Source organism: Primulina eburnea, chromosome 9 (assembly GCF_022965805.1).
Source record: "Primulina eburnea isolate SZY01 chromosome 9, ASM2296580v1, whole genome shotgun sequence".
NCBI lineage: Eukaryota > Viridiplantae > Streptophyta > Magnoliopsida > Lamiales > Gesneriaceae > Primulina > Primulina eburnea.
In genome coordinates, this window is record NC_133109.1 from 4,262,106 (window position 1) to 4,277,581 (window position 15,476).

Consider the following 15,476-nt stretch of genomic DNA (forward strand, 5'->3'; position numbering starts at 1 on the left):
AACGCTTATGATTTATCAATTATATATCAGAAAGATCTCAACCACAACAACATTTGCGTCAAAATTGTCAGTATTAAGATGACATCGACATTATTAACATGCAACAAAATAAATTATCATGAATATTCAAATAATTAAATACAATTCTAGACCGGTCTCATATTTTCCGACATTTATCATGCATTTTAATTCACATTTCAAGGGAAAATTTATCCAACAATAACTGTGTAGTGTCTGAGTGTGTGTGTCTGTGTGTGTGTGTATATATATATATATATATATATATATATATATATATATATCACAGTATTTCCTTGCAAGGTCAAAGAGCCGTCATTCACCGCCGTCACAAAATCATTGTTTATTACAAATACAATTTTTCCCTGTAAATCTCAGCACCTGCAAGCTATTACTGTTGTCTCTCAAATCTGTACATACAACATATATATGTATGTATGTATGTATACACACCAGCAAACTCATGGGATATCTGTGTATGCATTTTTCACTCTAATCAAATCAATTTGGAATTCCACCTCCTCAATTGATTGATTGATTGATTGTTTGTATTTCTCTGCTAGGGTTCTTTGATAAAGAATCGGGGATTTGAATTTCAAGCCTCATCTACGCCAATTGAGGGATTAAGTTCTCTTTTTTGGGGATTCAATTCATCCTTTGGTTCATGTTTTCGATCTTTTAGGTGGTTTAGTTTTGAGCCCTCAGAGCAAGCCTCACAGTGCAATTTAAATCTGCTCGTTGTTCCAAGGGTGTTCTTTCTTGAGTTCTTCCTCCAATTCTGATTGAAAAGGGTAAGTGAATTCATTTTTAATGCTAAGTGCTCAAAATTTACACCGGCGTTTAAATTTCATTTTCCCCCTTTTCTACCCCTAGTTTTGCATGTCTACGTGATCCCCTGTTGGCACGTATATCTGATGTTAATTTGATATTTTCCCGTTCATTAGGGTTTTTATATCATAAATTGAAATTCAGCTGACAAGATTGTTCGCAGAGGTCCGGTATGGCTTCTTACAGGCCGTTCCATCCGCCGTCTCAGTCGGCATTTGCTCCACCACCGCCTCCACATCCAAATCAAAACCCACTGCAGTCTTCAGCCGCTCCACCGCCATCACTTGGTGGAAATCAATACTCACAGAATTGGGGTCCTTACAGCAGCAACGAGGGTTCCAATGACAGACAGAATTATTCTCTATCAAACCCTAGCTCCAATTACCAACATTCAGGGTATGGATCATCGTCTGCACAGCATCATTTTAACCCTCCCTCTCGAAACCAGCAGCCACCCCCACCTCAACAACAGCCATTTCAATATCAGCCTCCTCCACCACGGCCAGAATCTTCTTCTTACCCTCCTCTGCCTCCATTGCCTCCTCATCCTGCCCCAGCTCCTCCAATATACTACCCATCTTCTCAGCAGTCTCATTTCAATCAACCTCAGCTTTTGCAGCCGCCGCCTCCACCACCTCTTCCTTCTTCTCCTCCTCCGCCTCCGCCTCCATCACAGCCCTCATCGCCTCCTCCATTGCCTTCTGGCGTGCCCCCTGCAGGAACAAGCAGGGAGAATAGGCATGCACGTTCTGAGGCTCCATTTAAGCAAGAGCACAAGCCCCCAGTACCACCAAATGCAAAAAAATTGAGTGAGCCTCAGGGTTCGCGTAGGGTTGAGACAGAGGAGGAGAGAAGGTTGAGGAAAAGGAAGGAGTATGAAAAACAAAAGCAAGAGGAGAAACACAAGCAGCATGTGAGGGAAACTCAGAATAAATTGCTGCAGAAGACCCAAATGTTGGCCCCTGGGGGAAGGGGCCACGTGTCAATTAGTGGATCACATATGGGTGATAGGAGGAGCACTCCCTTGCTAAGTGGTGATATAATTGAAAACCGACTGAAGAAGCCAACAACATTTATCTGCAAGATGAAGTGAGTATATCCGGCTGGTTTTCCTGTGAATGAGTCCTTTAGTTAGTTAATTGGTGCAATTAGGGTAACTAATTGCGCGCACAAATCAATCAGATTATGTTTATGACGTTTCCTCATTCATATGATCTGGGAGGATCGATTTACCTCGATGGCGTATTTGATTTTGACAATCTAACCTTATGCATATACATTAGTCTTCATTTGGTATCTAAACATTTAATTGGCATGCATTTTACGCATTTAATGAATCGGATACGTTACACTGATCTGCGACGATGGCGTATTTGATTTTGTCGATCTAACCTTATACGTATACATTTGATTAAGTTCATTTGGTATCTAAACATTTAACTGCTATGCCATTTACGCAGTTAAGGAACCGGATACGTTCACTGATTTGCCGATTTGCGACATCTTATAAAACATCCACGACAAGCCAATACATGGAACATAAGTAACAGTTTTTTATACTCTAAGCACAAATACATTTCGGGTCAAGTGTTAGAGACTAAATTTTTTATCATACCTTTGTGTTTAGGAGTACGTGGCAAATTAAATTTACTAGAAAATCTATTTGTGGGATTTGAAAGTCTGGTAGTGGGTTGTTTGATTTAAGTTATGAGACTGGCTTATAAGTCTTTAATTTGCTTGAAAATTTGGAATTTTTTTTAAAGTGGAATTATGTAGTATTCTACATCTTGTGATACTATCTATAATTCTATTTCTGGCTCGTACTTTTAACCCAGATAAGTGTATTACTATTGTTTTAGACTTTTAGTAGGTTATTTTGTGCTAGGTGAAAATACCTTTTTGCCCTTCTCACACTATATAAACTACTGTAGTCGTCTCCTGTTGCACAATTTACCCGTGCCCCTCTTGCCTTTTCCCAATCTTTTTCTTTGAAAATGCCCCATTCCACACCTAGCATCGTTGTTCCACCACCTCGTCCTGAACAAAATTAAGTTATTTGTTATGAAGTGGTCAATTTGAATTATTTTAGGTTATCCAAACAAGATGTCTCAACAGCAAAATTTGTAAATGAAAACCCCTAAATTTTTACTCATTATAGATCTTATAATGTCCGATAAACAAAAAAGCGAAATGGCTTCTTTACCTGAGAGGAAGAAATCAAAGATTTCAGATTTTGTGTCTGACTTTAGGTATGTTTTTAATTAATCACTGAGTCATGTTTGTGTTGTCTTTAAGTTGATACATTAATTTAATTTAATCGGTTGAATGAGGACTAAAGGGTTTTGATTTGAAAATTGGAATTGCGTCTGATTTTCACAAAGGGGAAAAGAATCCATACCGTGGTTCCTCTAGATGTCCTTTTTTCCTACCATGAATGAATAATTGACTTTGTGATGACTCGTTCACGATAGGCAGTTTAAGCTAATGTTTGCTGCAGGAGCATCAATTTCTGTATCGGCAAGGGTTGAGATTTAAAGGTAGTTTTTTCCTTGCCGCATTCTATGGCGAACATTCACTTCTGAGTTTGTGCTGTTTGTAGGTTTCGTAATGAACTGCCAGATCCATCCGCTAAGATAAAGCTTTTGCCTTTGAAAAGAGATCCAGATCGGTATGGAACCTTGATTGCTATAATTCACATTTTTTATCGCTTCATATCATCAATGATATTATTTGCTATGGTTGAAAATTTAGTTGTTGTGCAACCATAGCTGTTAACGTCACACTACCAAGCCTTCCCTGAAAGAACTACTATTGATATTATTTTTCCTCCATTCAGTTTAAATATTTCTTGTTTATGTATTTACCAATGCAGAAACCAGATTGTTGTTGAAGCTCATAGAGAGAGTCTCTTTGGAAAATATAATCTTAGTTGGGCTCCGTTGTACATTTTACAGAGCCTTTTAATTTCTTTCTGTTTTATGTTTTTCAAATCAGAGTTGAACTATTCCCGGCCATGTAGATGATTAAAGATTATTTTTTCTGGACTTGTGTAATTAAATGGCAGTAGGGGGAATAGAAACATATTTATGTTTATTTGTCTGCTTCCCTATCTTATGTTGATTTTGAAGTCTGTCATGTTCCTTTATCTGCTGCCTCTTCCTAATTTGTGTGAGAGGACAGAGAAATTGTCATTACATCTGCTGTTTTGAATTTTCATTTTCTTGGCATGTGGCAGGCCTGTATGAATGATGGTCAGCTATCACTTGATGGTCATATACTCATATGTTTCCCATTTGGTGTGTATTAAGCTTTTATTTATTGCAAATATAATTTGGGTATCTCTCCCTTGTATGTGTTCCTTGACCGAATACACCTCCACTCATAATCAGTTAATCAGGCTGAAAAGCTAATGGGGCTGTCATTGCGTTCCACTTTTACAAAATTTACATATAGCTTATGGTTTGAACCTACAGATACTGTAGATATCAGATTACATCTTTGGAGAAAAATTGGAAGCCTCAGCTTCACATTGAACCAGACCTTGGCATACCGCTTGACCTTCTTGATCTGAGTGTATACAAGTAAAATTATTTGGCCTCTCATCCTCTTTCTCCATTACCATGACACATTTTTCTAACTTTCTCATCCTTTTTGTTGATTAGTCCTCCCAAGGGTCCAAGAATACCCCTTGATCCAGAGGATGAGGAATTATTGCGTGATGATGAACCTATAACCCCAATTAAGTCAGATGGCATTAAGAAGAAAGAGAGGCCAACTGACAAAGGTGTTTCTTGGTTGGTCAAAACGCAGTACATATCTCCGCTCAGTATCGAATCAACAAAGCAGGTAATATTTGACTCTTTGCTCACAAAGGGTATGGTGGACTCTGCTGAAACTTGAAAGTGTGGATAATTGGTCATGCTTTTGCAGTCTCTGTCTGAAAAGCAAGCAAGGGAATTGCGAGAATCTCGAGGGAGAAACCTTTTGGAGAATCTCAATAATCGGTTAGTGAATATTTTCGTCTCTTATGGTATGCAGAATTTCAGCCACGGGTTTTTGTAGCTCTTATCTCGACCATTTATTTTGCCTTTGTTTCAGGGAAAGGCAAATTCATGATATTGTGGCTTCATTTGAAGCGTGCAAGACCCCCCCTGTTCATGCCGTGAATCCCAGACTAAAACCAATAAAAGTTCTTCCCCTTTTTCCATATTTAGAGAGGTGTAGTTTTTTTTCCTTTTTGTTTTATTCAATCTTGTTTTTCAACAATCAGACACACCTTATAACTGTTTACTTGTCAAATGTGCATGGGCAAAATGCTTTTCCCTTTTTTTTCCTTTTCTATTTCTTATAATGTGGTTCATTATTATCATACAATCAGAATGTATAATTTGTAATCCAGAAGCTTATGTGTGGATGCTATGATTTTTCCAGGTATGATGACCAGTTTGTGGTTGCAAATTTTGATAGTGCTCCGACAGCCGATTCAGAAATCTACAGTAAACTAAGTGCAGCAGTTCGTGAGGAGCTTGAATCTAGAGTGAGTAATGATTAGTTTTTGCTTAATGCATCATGCCAACAGCTAAATTATTTGTCCCCTTGATTTCCCCTACTATTTTTTCTTCTACTTATACTACTATATGGAGTTCGCCTAATCGGTGCATTTGCTTACTCCACCATATAGGGTAGATCTTTGGCTTAATTAGACTTGTCAGTTTGTGCGTGCTATGGCTAGCATGTTCTTGAGTTAACTAGTCCCCTTCTGGAATATTTGAATCATACTCCAATATGCCATATTTGACATTAATTGAATCTGCAGACCTTGTGAAGACATCAAATATATTGGATAAATTTAGGAATTTGGAGCTCAAGTCTTCACTCTCATGACTCATCTCGTCATATACCATTTTTCTTACACATTTTCTTAAATTCCTTGTGAAAATGACAATCTTTCTATATCACTTTTTAAAATATTTTATCAATCTGGGGTCTGCTTAATTTACTTGACAGGTGAGATTTCGAGGCTTTGTGCAACTGCTGCTTTTTAACTGTTTCTGTTCCATCTTTTGTTTTTATCAAAAGCTTTGACCTGCTCTACATTGATTGATATATGGCATTGCACAGCGTATTTTTAGCACATATCAACTTTATATAGATACATAATTAAGAATTTAATAATTGCTGTTTATTTTCCTTCAACTTTTCAGGCTATTATGAAAAGTTATGTTACTTCAAGCAAGGATGCATGGAAATCTGATAAATTTTTGGCATACATGGTCCCATCAATTGATGAGGTAGAATAGTTGATCAAGTTAAGGCGAGTTTAATTTGATTTTTGCCAAAGTTAATTTGGTATTTTTTTTCGTTTGTGGTTGCAGATCGAGAAGGATATGTACGATGATGATGAAGATATCACATATTCATGGGTCCGGGAGTATCACTGGGATGTATGTTATGTCATGAGTTATTTTGATTAAATTTACCGAAGCTACTTATAATATTATATCCTATTCATTCCTGGCAGGTACGAGGCGAAAATGTCCAGGATCCCTCTACTTATCTTGTGGTATTTGGGGAATCAGATGCCAAATACTTGGTGAGTGTTGTTTCCCCGTGAGGCCTATGATTTCTTCAGTTCATTTGTATCCTTGTCCTAACTTGTGATCTGTATGTAGCCGCTTCCTACCAAACTTGTTCTTAGGAAAAAGAGGGCCAAAGATGGAAAGACAAGCGAGGAGGTGGAACATTTTCCTGTGCCGAAATCTGTTACTATAAGGAGGAGATCAACTGTTGCTGCCATGGAATTGAGAGACGAAGGGGTGCATTTCTTTATTTTACCAATCATATTTCAGGGTGGTAAGCTATCAACTTCTGGCTTATTGTTCTCTTGTGATTGGCAGGACATTGTAGGTTCAAAGGACAGCACTTTACCTTCAAGAAACAAAAGGAGCAATGTTGGTCGTCTGCGTAGGGTCGTCCAGGACACAGATGCCGATCATTTTAGTGCAGCTGAGGATGAAATGTCTGACTAGTTGCCCCTTCCCTTGTTAGAAAACTGTCAAAAAACATGAAGGGATAGAAAACTGAACTACATCTCATTGGTTTTATTTTTTTTCTGCTGCTGCGCTTGACCTTGCCTTCAGGCATGTTCATGAAACTACAATATTTCTGAATTATCATAGGGAAAAACTACAGTATCTTATAACTATGGCACCTGGTTTCGTTTTGAAATATTTAGCTATGCTTCATGTTGCATGTTTTGTGATATGCCTTTTTTATTGAGATTTGAGCCTTGAATCTTTCTTAAGGCCTTGTATTTCAATTTTTCTAGCATTTTTGTGCCCGCAACTCTTTAAATTTCGTCATTAGTTTGTACAAGCATAGGTAAATTTAAATAGGGTATTAGTAAATATTGGAAAAACTATAGGGTTAGTTTGGAAATTTTATAAATTACAGACCTACTTTGACAATTTTGATAAATCATAGGAATCGTTTGTGCAATTTGGAAAATTTTTATGAACCTGGGTGTTTTGAAAATTTTGATAAACCATAGGATGATATGACAATTTTTAGAAGTGTCCTATCATAGTTTTGTCTCTGTTATTTACACTCTTAATATATATTATAGACATATATGTTAATGAATCCTTCATTTGGCCCTTCTTTTCATGTATTATGTTCTCATTTCATCGTTTAAGTTTTCTCTTGACTTTTGTAAATCACATCGAGTGGTTGCGGAGTTACGCGTCGAAAGGTTTTCGTCGAGTAATTCTCCGATGCCTCCGACTTGGAGTTATGCGTCGAAAGGTTTTCGTCGAGTAATTCTCCGATGCCTCCGACTTGTGCATGACGTCAGTAACTACTGAATTCGACTTATTCGAACCTTCTCAAATTCGATAATCTCTTTTATTTGTGTACATCACAAGTATTTTTGCATAGTAGAATGACTTTACAATTAAGAATAATTCCATTTTCTGCATCAAGACATCACACGGTGGATTGTGGAGGTACGGACAGTTTTTTGAAAATTAGTTTACCAGCAATCAAAATATTATCCAAATACTAAAAGCTTATCACAAGTTCACGACATATGTTTTTCTATTACAAACCGAAAACAAATTGATAATCTATATTATTGGAGTTTATTCACTAGGATTGATTGGTAAAACCTGACATAAAAATTTATCTAATTAATATATGTTAAATGGTTGTCATATTAAGGTTACTATTTTGGAATTTCTCTAAGTTTATCAAAAAAATTGACTGTCAAAAATGACTTTGTAAATACCTTTCAGTACTTGGGAAATCTTTGAAATGGTAAGCACATGATTTTATTATTAACGATGAAAAAATTATCGACCTTGAGGATGTCACAAATATACATATTATCAGGTATAAATCTTCCATCGTACTATTTTAATTGGAAGAGAAAATATGATTTTAAGAGATTTATAAGTAGATGTGTTCTAAACAAATTAAATTTGGTTGGTGAAGAAGATGGAGTGAAATTCTCAAATTTTGATTGTCAAGATATTTAATTATCAAAAGATGTGCACTTGTACCTCACATGTATCAACATTTTCACAGGGTCATAAACATACTTTTTATACTTCCAAAGAGAGCTACTGGAAATTTTTTATTACAAATCTTGTGGCCGCCTACTGATTTCTACTATATATAACACTCAGCCAGTGAGGTTAACAACTTTAAGACGTTCTGAGTAACATGTTCCATTCATATCTTTTTCAAGAGTGAAATTTCACTTAGAAAAACTGTTGCTACTTATTGAACAGTTTACAAAAATTGAGCTTCAAAAAGGACAATGGAAGACATACATATATGCAACCATGTACCCCTTGATCAAAAGATACACTAGCGTACGACAATGCTATGGGTTTTAATAAAGTTGAATTAAAAGCCATCTACCCGATTGAAGTTCAGAATTTTACTGATGCATCAGATTATTAATCAGAAGCTTCTTCTAATCGATCAAGAAACCGTTTGTCAGATGACATCTCTCGGAAAATAGAGCTGTTGTGAGTACATGCAGCTTCAAACTTTGTCCACAGTTCCTTCTTCAAAGTGGTTTCCCCGGGATGCTTTCCCATTCGGAAGGTGTTTGTGGGCTCGTTTATCATCGGGGTGCTTTCAGTAATGTCAAATGTTAAACAAGTACCTGCAGTTGCCCACGAAAAAACCATTTTATGATAGGAAAGTTATATTTATGAATGAATTTTTGCAGTTTATCAAAAAACAAATTATGACCTTGCTGGTGATAATCTTTCGTTGCAATGTGATGGTCGCCTTGATCAAAAGTTCCTTTCATGACAGACAAGTCTGTTGACTGATTGTGAACAGGAGAAGTTTCTTGAAGCAAGCTTTTACCTGTTTGGGCGGCAGATAAAACATCATCATCTGAAGGCTCCATTATAGCACAGGTTTTTGGAGGTGAGACTATCCAATTTGGTGAATCTTCAACCAAATTTATTCGGCTTCCCAAATTATGAGCTAGATTTATTCCAAAAAGCTCAGGGTACTTCAGAGCCAAGTCATTTGAAGATTGACTGTTGGAGGATTCAGAATCTTGGGACTCGCTCGAATTTTGGATTCTGATAGGGAAAGAGGTAGATATATGGACTCCCTGATTTTTCTTCTTGGACAATTCAGATACTGGTTCAAGCAAGATGCAAGTTTTGGGTGGTGATATTTTTAGGCCTGGAGTGAGGGAAAAGATAGAGCAATTTTTTCCGGAAAATTTGGCTGGAGAAGGACACACGGTCTTGAGATTGTTGAATGATTTAGTTACTTCTATATCCAAAACCTTGTTTGAAGTTGGCTTTGGCAAAGCAGATTCAGAAGGATTGTTCTGTAAGTTTCCAACTGAATTGAAAAGAGATACTGGATGGAGAATTTCAGTAGGTTTAACCTGTTCGATTGTAGGAACAGATAGTGCCTGACATTTTGAAGAAAAAAACTTTGTTTTAGGAAGTGGCGTGAGGAGAAACAGTTGCCTACCACCCTCTGTATTGCATTCAGCCCGCCATGACACCAGGGGAGATGGTGAGACCAGTGATTCCCACTTGGTCTGCTCTGGGCTTTTTTCAGTGGAAGCATTTGTATCTTCCTCAGTAACACAAACTTCAGTTCTTTCCATTGGCTGCTCGAGCTTATTCTCGGGAATTGTAGATTGATGCGAGAGTGCTTTTTGAAATCTAGTAACCCATGTCTGCAAAATTACCTTTTGAAACCTTAAAAGAGCACAAAATAATGTTGAAGGTGTCACAATATGAAAAAACCAATGAGAGAGGATCAACCTTCAAGGAAGTTCGCATCTCAGACAAGAAATCTGCAAATTGTTTGATTTCTTTCCTCCCTTTCTTGCTCGTCAACTGGAGTGCTTGGACAACTAGTTCGTCTATCTGCAATCCATGTATGAATGCACAAATAATGAAGTAAATTCTATAATGTATCTAATAACATAGATTACCAGAAATTATAATTCCAGTTTTGGAAGGAGGAAGTTCAGATTAAAAAAATTTAGATGAAGTGGTGATGCTACATAATTCTAAAAATCTAAAATTGGTATAAATTTACACCAATATTGTGTAGTCTCCCATTAGCAGCAGCATAAGAAAACTTTGGTGCCACAAATTTTCATAGCTGAAAAGGCCAGGATTATTATCTACTAACAGTGCCACGAAAGATTAAAATGAGCTGTAATCCACTTTTGACTAATTTCCACGCAGAGACCCAAGAAGCAGTGAAATCTGCTGATATAATTCAGACTCCCATGATATTCAACACCATAGATTGTCAAAGTCAACAAAATTACATAAAGCTCCTCCAATTGTAGAATTGTTCCATTTCCTATTAAGAAGATGTAATGAAATAACATAAAACTACCGCACCAGTGCAAATACAGGACACAGACCAAAACAGGGTGATGGATGCATGCTCCTTCTCAAGCATGCACAATTCATACTCAAGCATGCACAATTCATAAAACTAACTGCCATCAATCGTCTATCAATCGAGAAATGAATAGAATTCAGTGAAAAAATTGGACTGAAGTGCATTTCTAATGCATGTATCCACTTACAAACCACGTCCATTTAGAACATTTATGTGATTTTTGTAACTAATTACCATACTCTAGCATGCAATCGTAACGGTTAATAATTGTTTCACACTCTTTCCATCCACCTCCTATTTCTCTCCAATTCCTATCCAAACATCTGTATTGAAATTCAATTCTAGTGCTCTTCAAATTTACTGCTCATTTATTGAATTCCAGACTTGTGGAATTCTGGGCAAGCTAAATGAGTTCGTGTACCACCTAAAACGGTTTCCCCTTCTTTTTTTTTTAAAGTCACATAGAGTTGGTTAATTTTGGCAGCAAAAGGGCTTATAAAAAAGGAAAAACGAATCAGATGCAAATATAATGACAACACCACCCTCTACTGTATCATGTATTTTCATGTTTCTATGTTAATCGTATAATTAGATCCATCGTGATTTACATAGCGGAGGAGTCCACAATCAAATCTTCTTCATCGCTCGCAGCTTTGATTCAGAACAGCTTATTAAACGGCCACATTCAAAAGTAAATCAACTCAGAACGCACAAAAAATAGTCAACTTCATAATTAGAATCACCGAACAATTAGCCAGTCAACTCGCATTGGAAACAAAAAAAACCCTAGAGTCTTCAAAAATACCACAAAAAAATAACAATTACACAGTAAATCATAAGTTATTCAATCATATTCCACAAAGAATCAGTTCCATACCTGACGCACGAGTGGTGAGAGGTCGGACTGCACGAGGAAGAGATGATCGATCAAATCGTCTTCCATAAGTTCTCGACTTTCTTGATCGGTTTTTTTGGGGAAATTGGCTGTCTTTTTAGTAGTTTTGGCATTCGAAATGTCCCGAAGTGGCTTACTCATAGTTATGGATCTCATCTTCGCTTTCGTTGCTTCGCTGTTCTTCGGCATCGTCTTCTCCCTCTAAGTGCGTGTATTTTGTGTGTGTGTGTGTGTGGGCTAACGGTAACTACGTTTCTTCTCTCTAATTTGAATTCTCTCCACAACCGGGTTTGGGTCGCGGGCTTTCCGAAAAATTTTAGGAGCCCACGAAGATCATCTTGGATGGATAAGAAGAAAATTGTACGGTCGCGGAGAGTTGCGTGTGTATATAATTTTTTTAAAAAAATATTTTTAGTAAGAGAATTTAAAATTTGACATTATTTTTAAAAATTTTAATTTTTATCTTTCCTTGGTGTGGGAGCTTTTTTATTTTTTTTTTATAAATTTATATAAAAAATTGTTCCGGATATCTAAAACTATTTATTTAAGTAATTGGAAAAATATATTGTCTTTTTTTAAAAAGAAAAAAGAATATTGATTACCTAATCTAAACTCTCGTAAGTCTGAATCTAGACATGATGCGTTTCAGAAACGTCAATCCGACGGTTAAAATTATCTCGACCTAACCATTACCTTTTTTGGTGGTTCCGGTTACGGATTATGAACTAACTACATGTTTGATACTCACGGGAAATTTAGGGTCCGATTCCAGCAAGTGTCACTAATCCAGACACAGGTTCCGAAATTATCCTGAGCCTGAAATCACAAATAAGATCGTTAGGAGGAGGCCAAGAGGGTGTCCTGGCGTAGCCCCTCCGACGCTCAAGTCAGAGACTGAGGATATATGAGGGGAGCAGCTAAGGGTGCTGCTGAAAACAATATAGTGAATTGAATGCCCGAGTTATACACCCGAACCTGATATTTATAGAAAATACCTGGGTCCGTAATGGGCCTGTCTTCCATTTGGGCTTGGGATGGACCACGGGCTCCTGGGCTGGATCTTGATGGGTTCAACCCTGGGGTATCAATGGTACTCGTCGACTCATTACCTTTCTATTTAATAATAATAATAACTTATAATTTTTAAAAAATCGATTGAAAACATTACTAAATTTTTTTTAAAAAAAACACGACCCACCCACCTTAAGACGGGCCGATTAAAAAAAATGTGAAACCCGCGAACCACTTTTTTTTTTTGGAAAAAACCCGCGAACCACTTTTTAAAAATAGGAAATGTGAAAACCATGAACCGCGGTTAACTTTTAAACCGGCGGTTGATCGTTTTACAATTTTCATGGTTAATCGTGACCAGGGCATGTTAGACCGATTCAAAAAAATTCAGAAAGACGAATCCTGCGGCATCCACTTCCGAAGACAAACTTAAATCAGTAGCTAAAATAAATATTCCCAATCCTCCCAGCGCGTAAAAAATCCCTCGAATCCACAGTGAGAAATCAAAAAATAGTAGCCGAAACTCTGCTTAATTCCATAAAAATGCTAGCGAATTCAGTTTTCTTCAAAGAAATCAAGATTCCCCAGCAGAAAACCTACGGCGGAGTTGTCTTTCCCGCCGCGTTGATCCCCACGGCACCGGAATCCCATGATCCGTCGGCTTTGACGGCGGCCATCAAATATCAGAAGCCGTGGCTTAACTCCCTTCTGCACAGGCACGGGGCTGTTTTGTTTAGGGGGTTTGATTCCCTATCGAAGGCTTCGGACTTCAACGACGTCGTCGAGGCGTTTGGGTACGAGGAGCTTCCTTATGTGGGCGGCGCTGCTCCGAGGACTAACATCGTTGGTCGAGTTTTCACGGCGAACGAGTCTCCGCCCGATCAGAAAATCCCTTTTCATCATGAAATGGCTCAGGTTGATTGATTCATCTGTCTCGTGATTAATTTTGGAACTTGGAATGTTATAATTCGTGTTCTTGCAATATTCATCTGATTCATATGGTTTTTTTGTGGCGATGATTGTTCTGGTGTAGTGTTTGATTGATTCAAGTTTTCATTTTGCCCGTGTATCCGCCAACGGAGATGGTAGATATATGGATTACAATATTTTTGGGGATAACATCAATTTTGGCCCTCAAAGTATGCCATTGAATTAAATTTTGGAGTTCGATTATTTTAAAAATAAATCTTATCTGGGTCTATTGCAAAAAAAAAAAATGTTACTTATTCTTGTAAATACGAGCAGAGTTGAATTAAATGGTTGGAGATAGATGTTGTATTTGGTGCAAAAATCGTAAAATTTGCACCAAAATAGATTTTGTGGTTGGAGATGGACCAAGAGTGATTTAGTCAAATCAAAATGTCATTTTTCAATTTTGAATGTCAAAAATTATTATGTTTCTTTCTTCCTCGACAATATTTTGTAAAAAGAAAAACAAAATACCTTTTCATTACATCAAAAATAATATTTCAACTTTGAAGTCTCTAATCTTAGGATTATCTCATGCATGGTGCACAAAAAGTAGGTGTGTTATGGAAAATTTGGGATTTTTCATTCGAACTGTTATGGTCAATCGGCTCTGGTTAGGTTATTACTTGTTAAATGTAAATTTTGTTTTACAAAATAAAAGGTTTTATGTTGCTTCTTACGTACTGGCTAGGTTCCTGAGTACCCGTCCAAGTTGTTTTTCTTTTGTGAGATAGAACCTGCGAATGGGGGAGAAACTCCTATTGTTCTCAGTCATGTTGTATACGATAAGATGAAAGAAAAGTACCCAGATTTCGTTGAAAAACTAGAGAAGCACGGAGTAATTTATACCAGAATCTTGGGAGAAAACGATGATCCCTCATCCCCGATCGGCCGTGGTTGGAAATCTACATTCTTGACCGAAGATAAGAACGTGGCCGAGGAAAGGTGCGTGTTAAAAAAAAAATTAAGTTAGATAGCAAGGGTGCAAAACAATTTTGCTTTTTCAGTAGGGGAGTTTATGTTATAGTGGAAATTACCATTTCTCAACAGGGCTGCTAAGCTGAACATGAAGCTGCAATGGACAGAGGATGGAGTCAAATCAATAATGGGACCGATCCCGGCTGTTAAATATGATGAAACGAGGGACCGTAAGATTTGGTTCAACAGTATGGTGGCTGCTTATACTGGTTGGGAAGATGCGCGAAATGATCCCAAGAAGGCAGTTGTTTTTGGTGATGGAACGCCATTGCCTGGTCATATCATTTATGACTGTTTACATATCCTGGAAGAAGAAAGCATTGCGATCCCATGGCAGAAAGGCGACATACTACTGATAGATAATCTGGCTGTTCTTCACTCTAGAAGACCTTTCCTCCCTCCCCGCCGGATCTTAGCTTCACTTTGCAGGTGAGAAAATTGTCTGCACACTTTTTTTTTGTATATTTGGATATGGGATAGAACAAGAGGATGCAGAGTTAGTTTTAATAATGGCATCAATGTTAAAAACTAATTGGTTCTCTCTCATTCTATGCCTGTAACATAAAAGGATATGGAAACTGAAACCACCCTTGCCAAGCTTCTAAATTTTCCTCCTCCACGAATTATCTCGCGAATCTCTATCAATCTACCATATCTATATTTGAGGAGGATCGACTTGTTACTGGTTGTCGCACTAATCATTTTTTTAGAATTTGAATCAACTTTAGATGAAACATAGACGTGTAATCATAAAATTTGAATCAAATTTTGGATGAAACGACGCTGAAAGTTAAAACACATAGGCGAAACACCTTCTAACAAGACCTAATTATAATGGAACAAAGCCATAAAAAAAATAACGTTAACT

At 37.2% G+C, this 15,476-nt stretch overlaps 3 protein-coding genes across 9 annotated transcripts; 2 read left to right on the forward strand and 1 right to left on the reverse strand.

The window, feature by feature from the left end:
• The first annotated feature begins 297 nt into the window (after positions 1-297).
• LOC140841142 (protein PAF1 homolog) lies at positions 298-7,089 on the forward strand. Of its 6 annotated transcripts, none has more exons than XM_073208354.1 (14): positions 298-385; positions 582-809; positions 1,010-1,935; positions 3,446-3,514; positions 4,320-4,427; positions 4,509-4,692; positions 4,777-4,850; positions 4,945-5,064; positions 5,278-5,383; positions 6,051-6,137; positions 6,222-6,290; positions 6,368-6,439; positions 6,519-6,662; positions 6,744-7,089. In XM_073208354.1, the coding sequence occupies exons 3-14, from the start codon at positions 1,019-1,021 to the stop codon at positions 6,873-6,875; spliced, it is 2,082 nt and encodes a 693-aa protein (XP_073064455.1). In that variant the 5' UTR covers positions 298-385; positions 582-809; positions 1,010-1,018; the 3' UTR covers positions 6,876-7,089. The 6 variants fall into 6 exon arrangements, with proteins under 6 accessions (XP_073064455.1, XP_073064450.1, XP_073064451.1 ...); XM_073208349.1 differs by having other exon boundaries at positions 306-494; XM_073208352.1 differs by having other exon boundaries at positions 314-449.
• A 1,480-nt stretch (positions 7,090-8,569) lies between these two features.
• On the reverse strand, positions 8,570-12,295 carry LOC140841144 (uncharacterized). 2 transcript variants are annotated; one of them, XM_073208356.1, is made up of 5 exons: positions 11,633-12,295; positions 10,158-10,262; positions 9,229-10,069; positions 9,109-9,162; positions 8,570-9,019 (listed from the first exon to the last, which is right to left on the reverse strand). In XM_073208356.1, exons 1-5 carry the CDS (start codon positions 11,837-11,839, stop codon positions 8,808-8,810), a joined length of 1,419 nt encoding a protein of 472 aa, XP_073064457.1. In that variant the 5' UTR covers positions 11,840-12,295; the 3' UTR covers positions 8,570-8,807. The 2 variants fall into 2 exon arrangements, with proteins under 2 accessions (XP_073064457.1, XP_073064456.1); XM_073208355.1 differs by having other exon boundaries at positions 9,109-10,069; positions 11,633-12,134.
• Positions 12,296-13,074: 779 nt separating this feature from the next.
• LOC140841145 (clavaminate synthase-like protein At3g21360) lies at positions 13,075-15,234 on the forward strand. Its single transcript, XM_073208358.1, has 3 exons — positions 13,075-13,576; positions 14,322-14,575; positions 14,681-15,234. The coding sequence occupies exons 1-3, from the start codon at positions 13,205-13,207 to the stop codon at positions 15,039-15,041; spliced, it is 987 nt and encodes a 328-aa protein (XP_073064459.1). The 5' UTR covers positions 13,075-13,204; the 3' UTR covers positions 15,042-15,234.
• The last annotated feature ends 242 nt before the right edge of the window (positions 15,235-15,476 follow it).

Coding starts and splice junctions, on each gene's coding strand:
- LOC140841142 (XM_073208354.1), top strand. CDS start 1,019: ATGGCTTCTTACAGGCCGTTCCATCCGCCGTCTCAGTCGGCATTTGCT. Junction 5,384..6,050: donor GTGAGGAGCTTGAATCTAGA/GTGAGTAATGAT, acceptor TCAACTTTTCAG/GCTATTATGAAAAGTTATGT. Junction 6,663..6,743: donor TGGAATTGAGAGACGAAGGG/GTGCATTTCTTT, acceptor TGTGATTGGCAG/GACATTGTAGGTTCAAAGGA.
- LOC140841144 (XM_073208355.1), bottom strand. CDS start 11,839: ATGCCGAAGAACAGCGAAGCAACGAAAGCGAAGATGAGATCCATAACT. Junction 10,070..10,157: donor AGATGCGAACTTCCTTGAAG/GTTGATCCTCTC, acceptor GTAATTTTGCAG/ACATGGGTTACTAGATTTCA. Junction 9,020..9,108: donor GAAAGATTATCACCAGCAAG/GTCATAATTTGT, acceptor GGGCAACTGCAG/GTACTTGTTTAACATTTGAC.
- LOC140841145 (XM_073208358.1), top strand. CDS start 13,205: ATGCTAGCGAATTCAGTTTTCTTCAAAGAAATCAAGATTCCCCAGCAG. Junction 13,577..14,321: donor TTCATCATGAAATGGCTCAG/GTTGATTGATTC, acceptor CGTACTGGCTAG/GTTCCTGAGTACCCGTCCAA. Junction 14,576..14,680: donor AAGAACGTGGCCGAGGAAAG/GTGCGTGTTAAA, acceptor ATTTCTCAACAG/GGCTGCTAAGCTGAACATGA.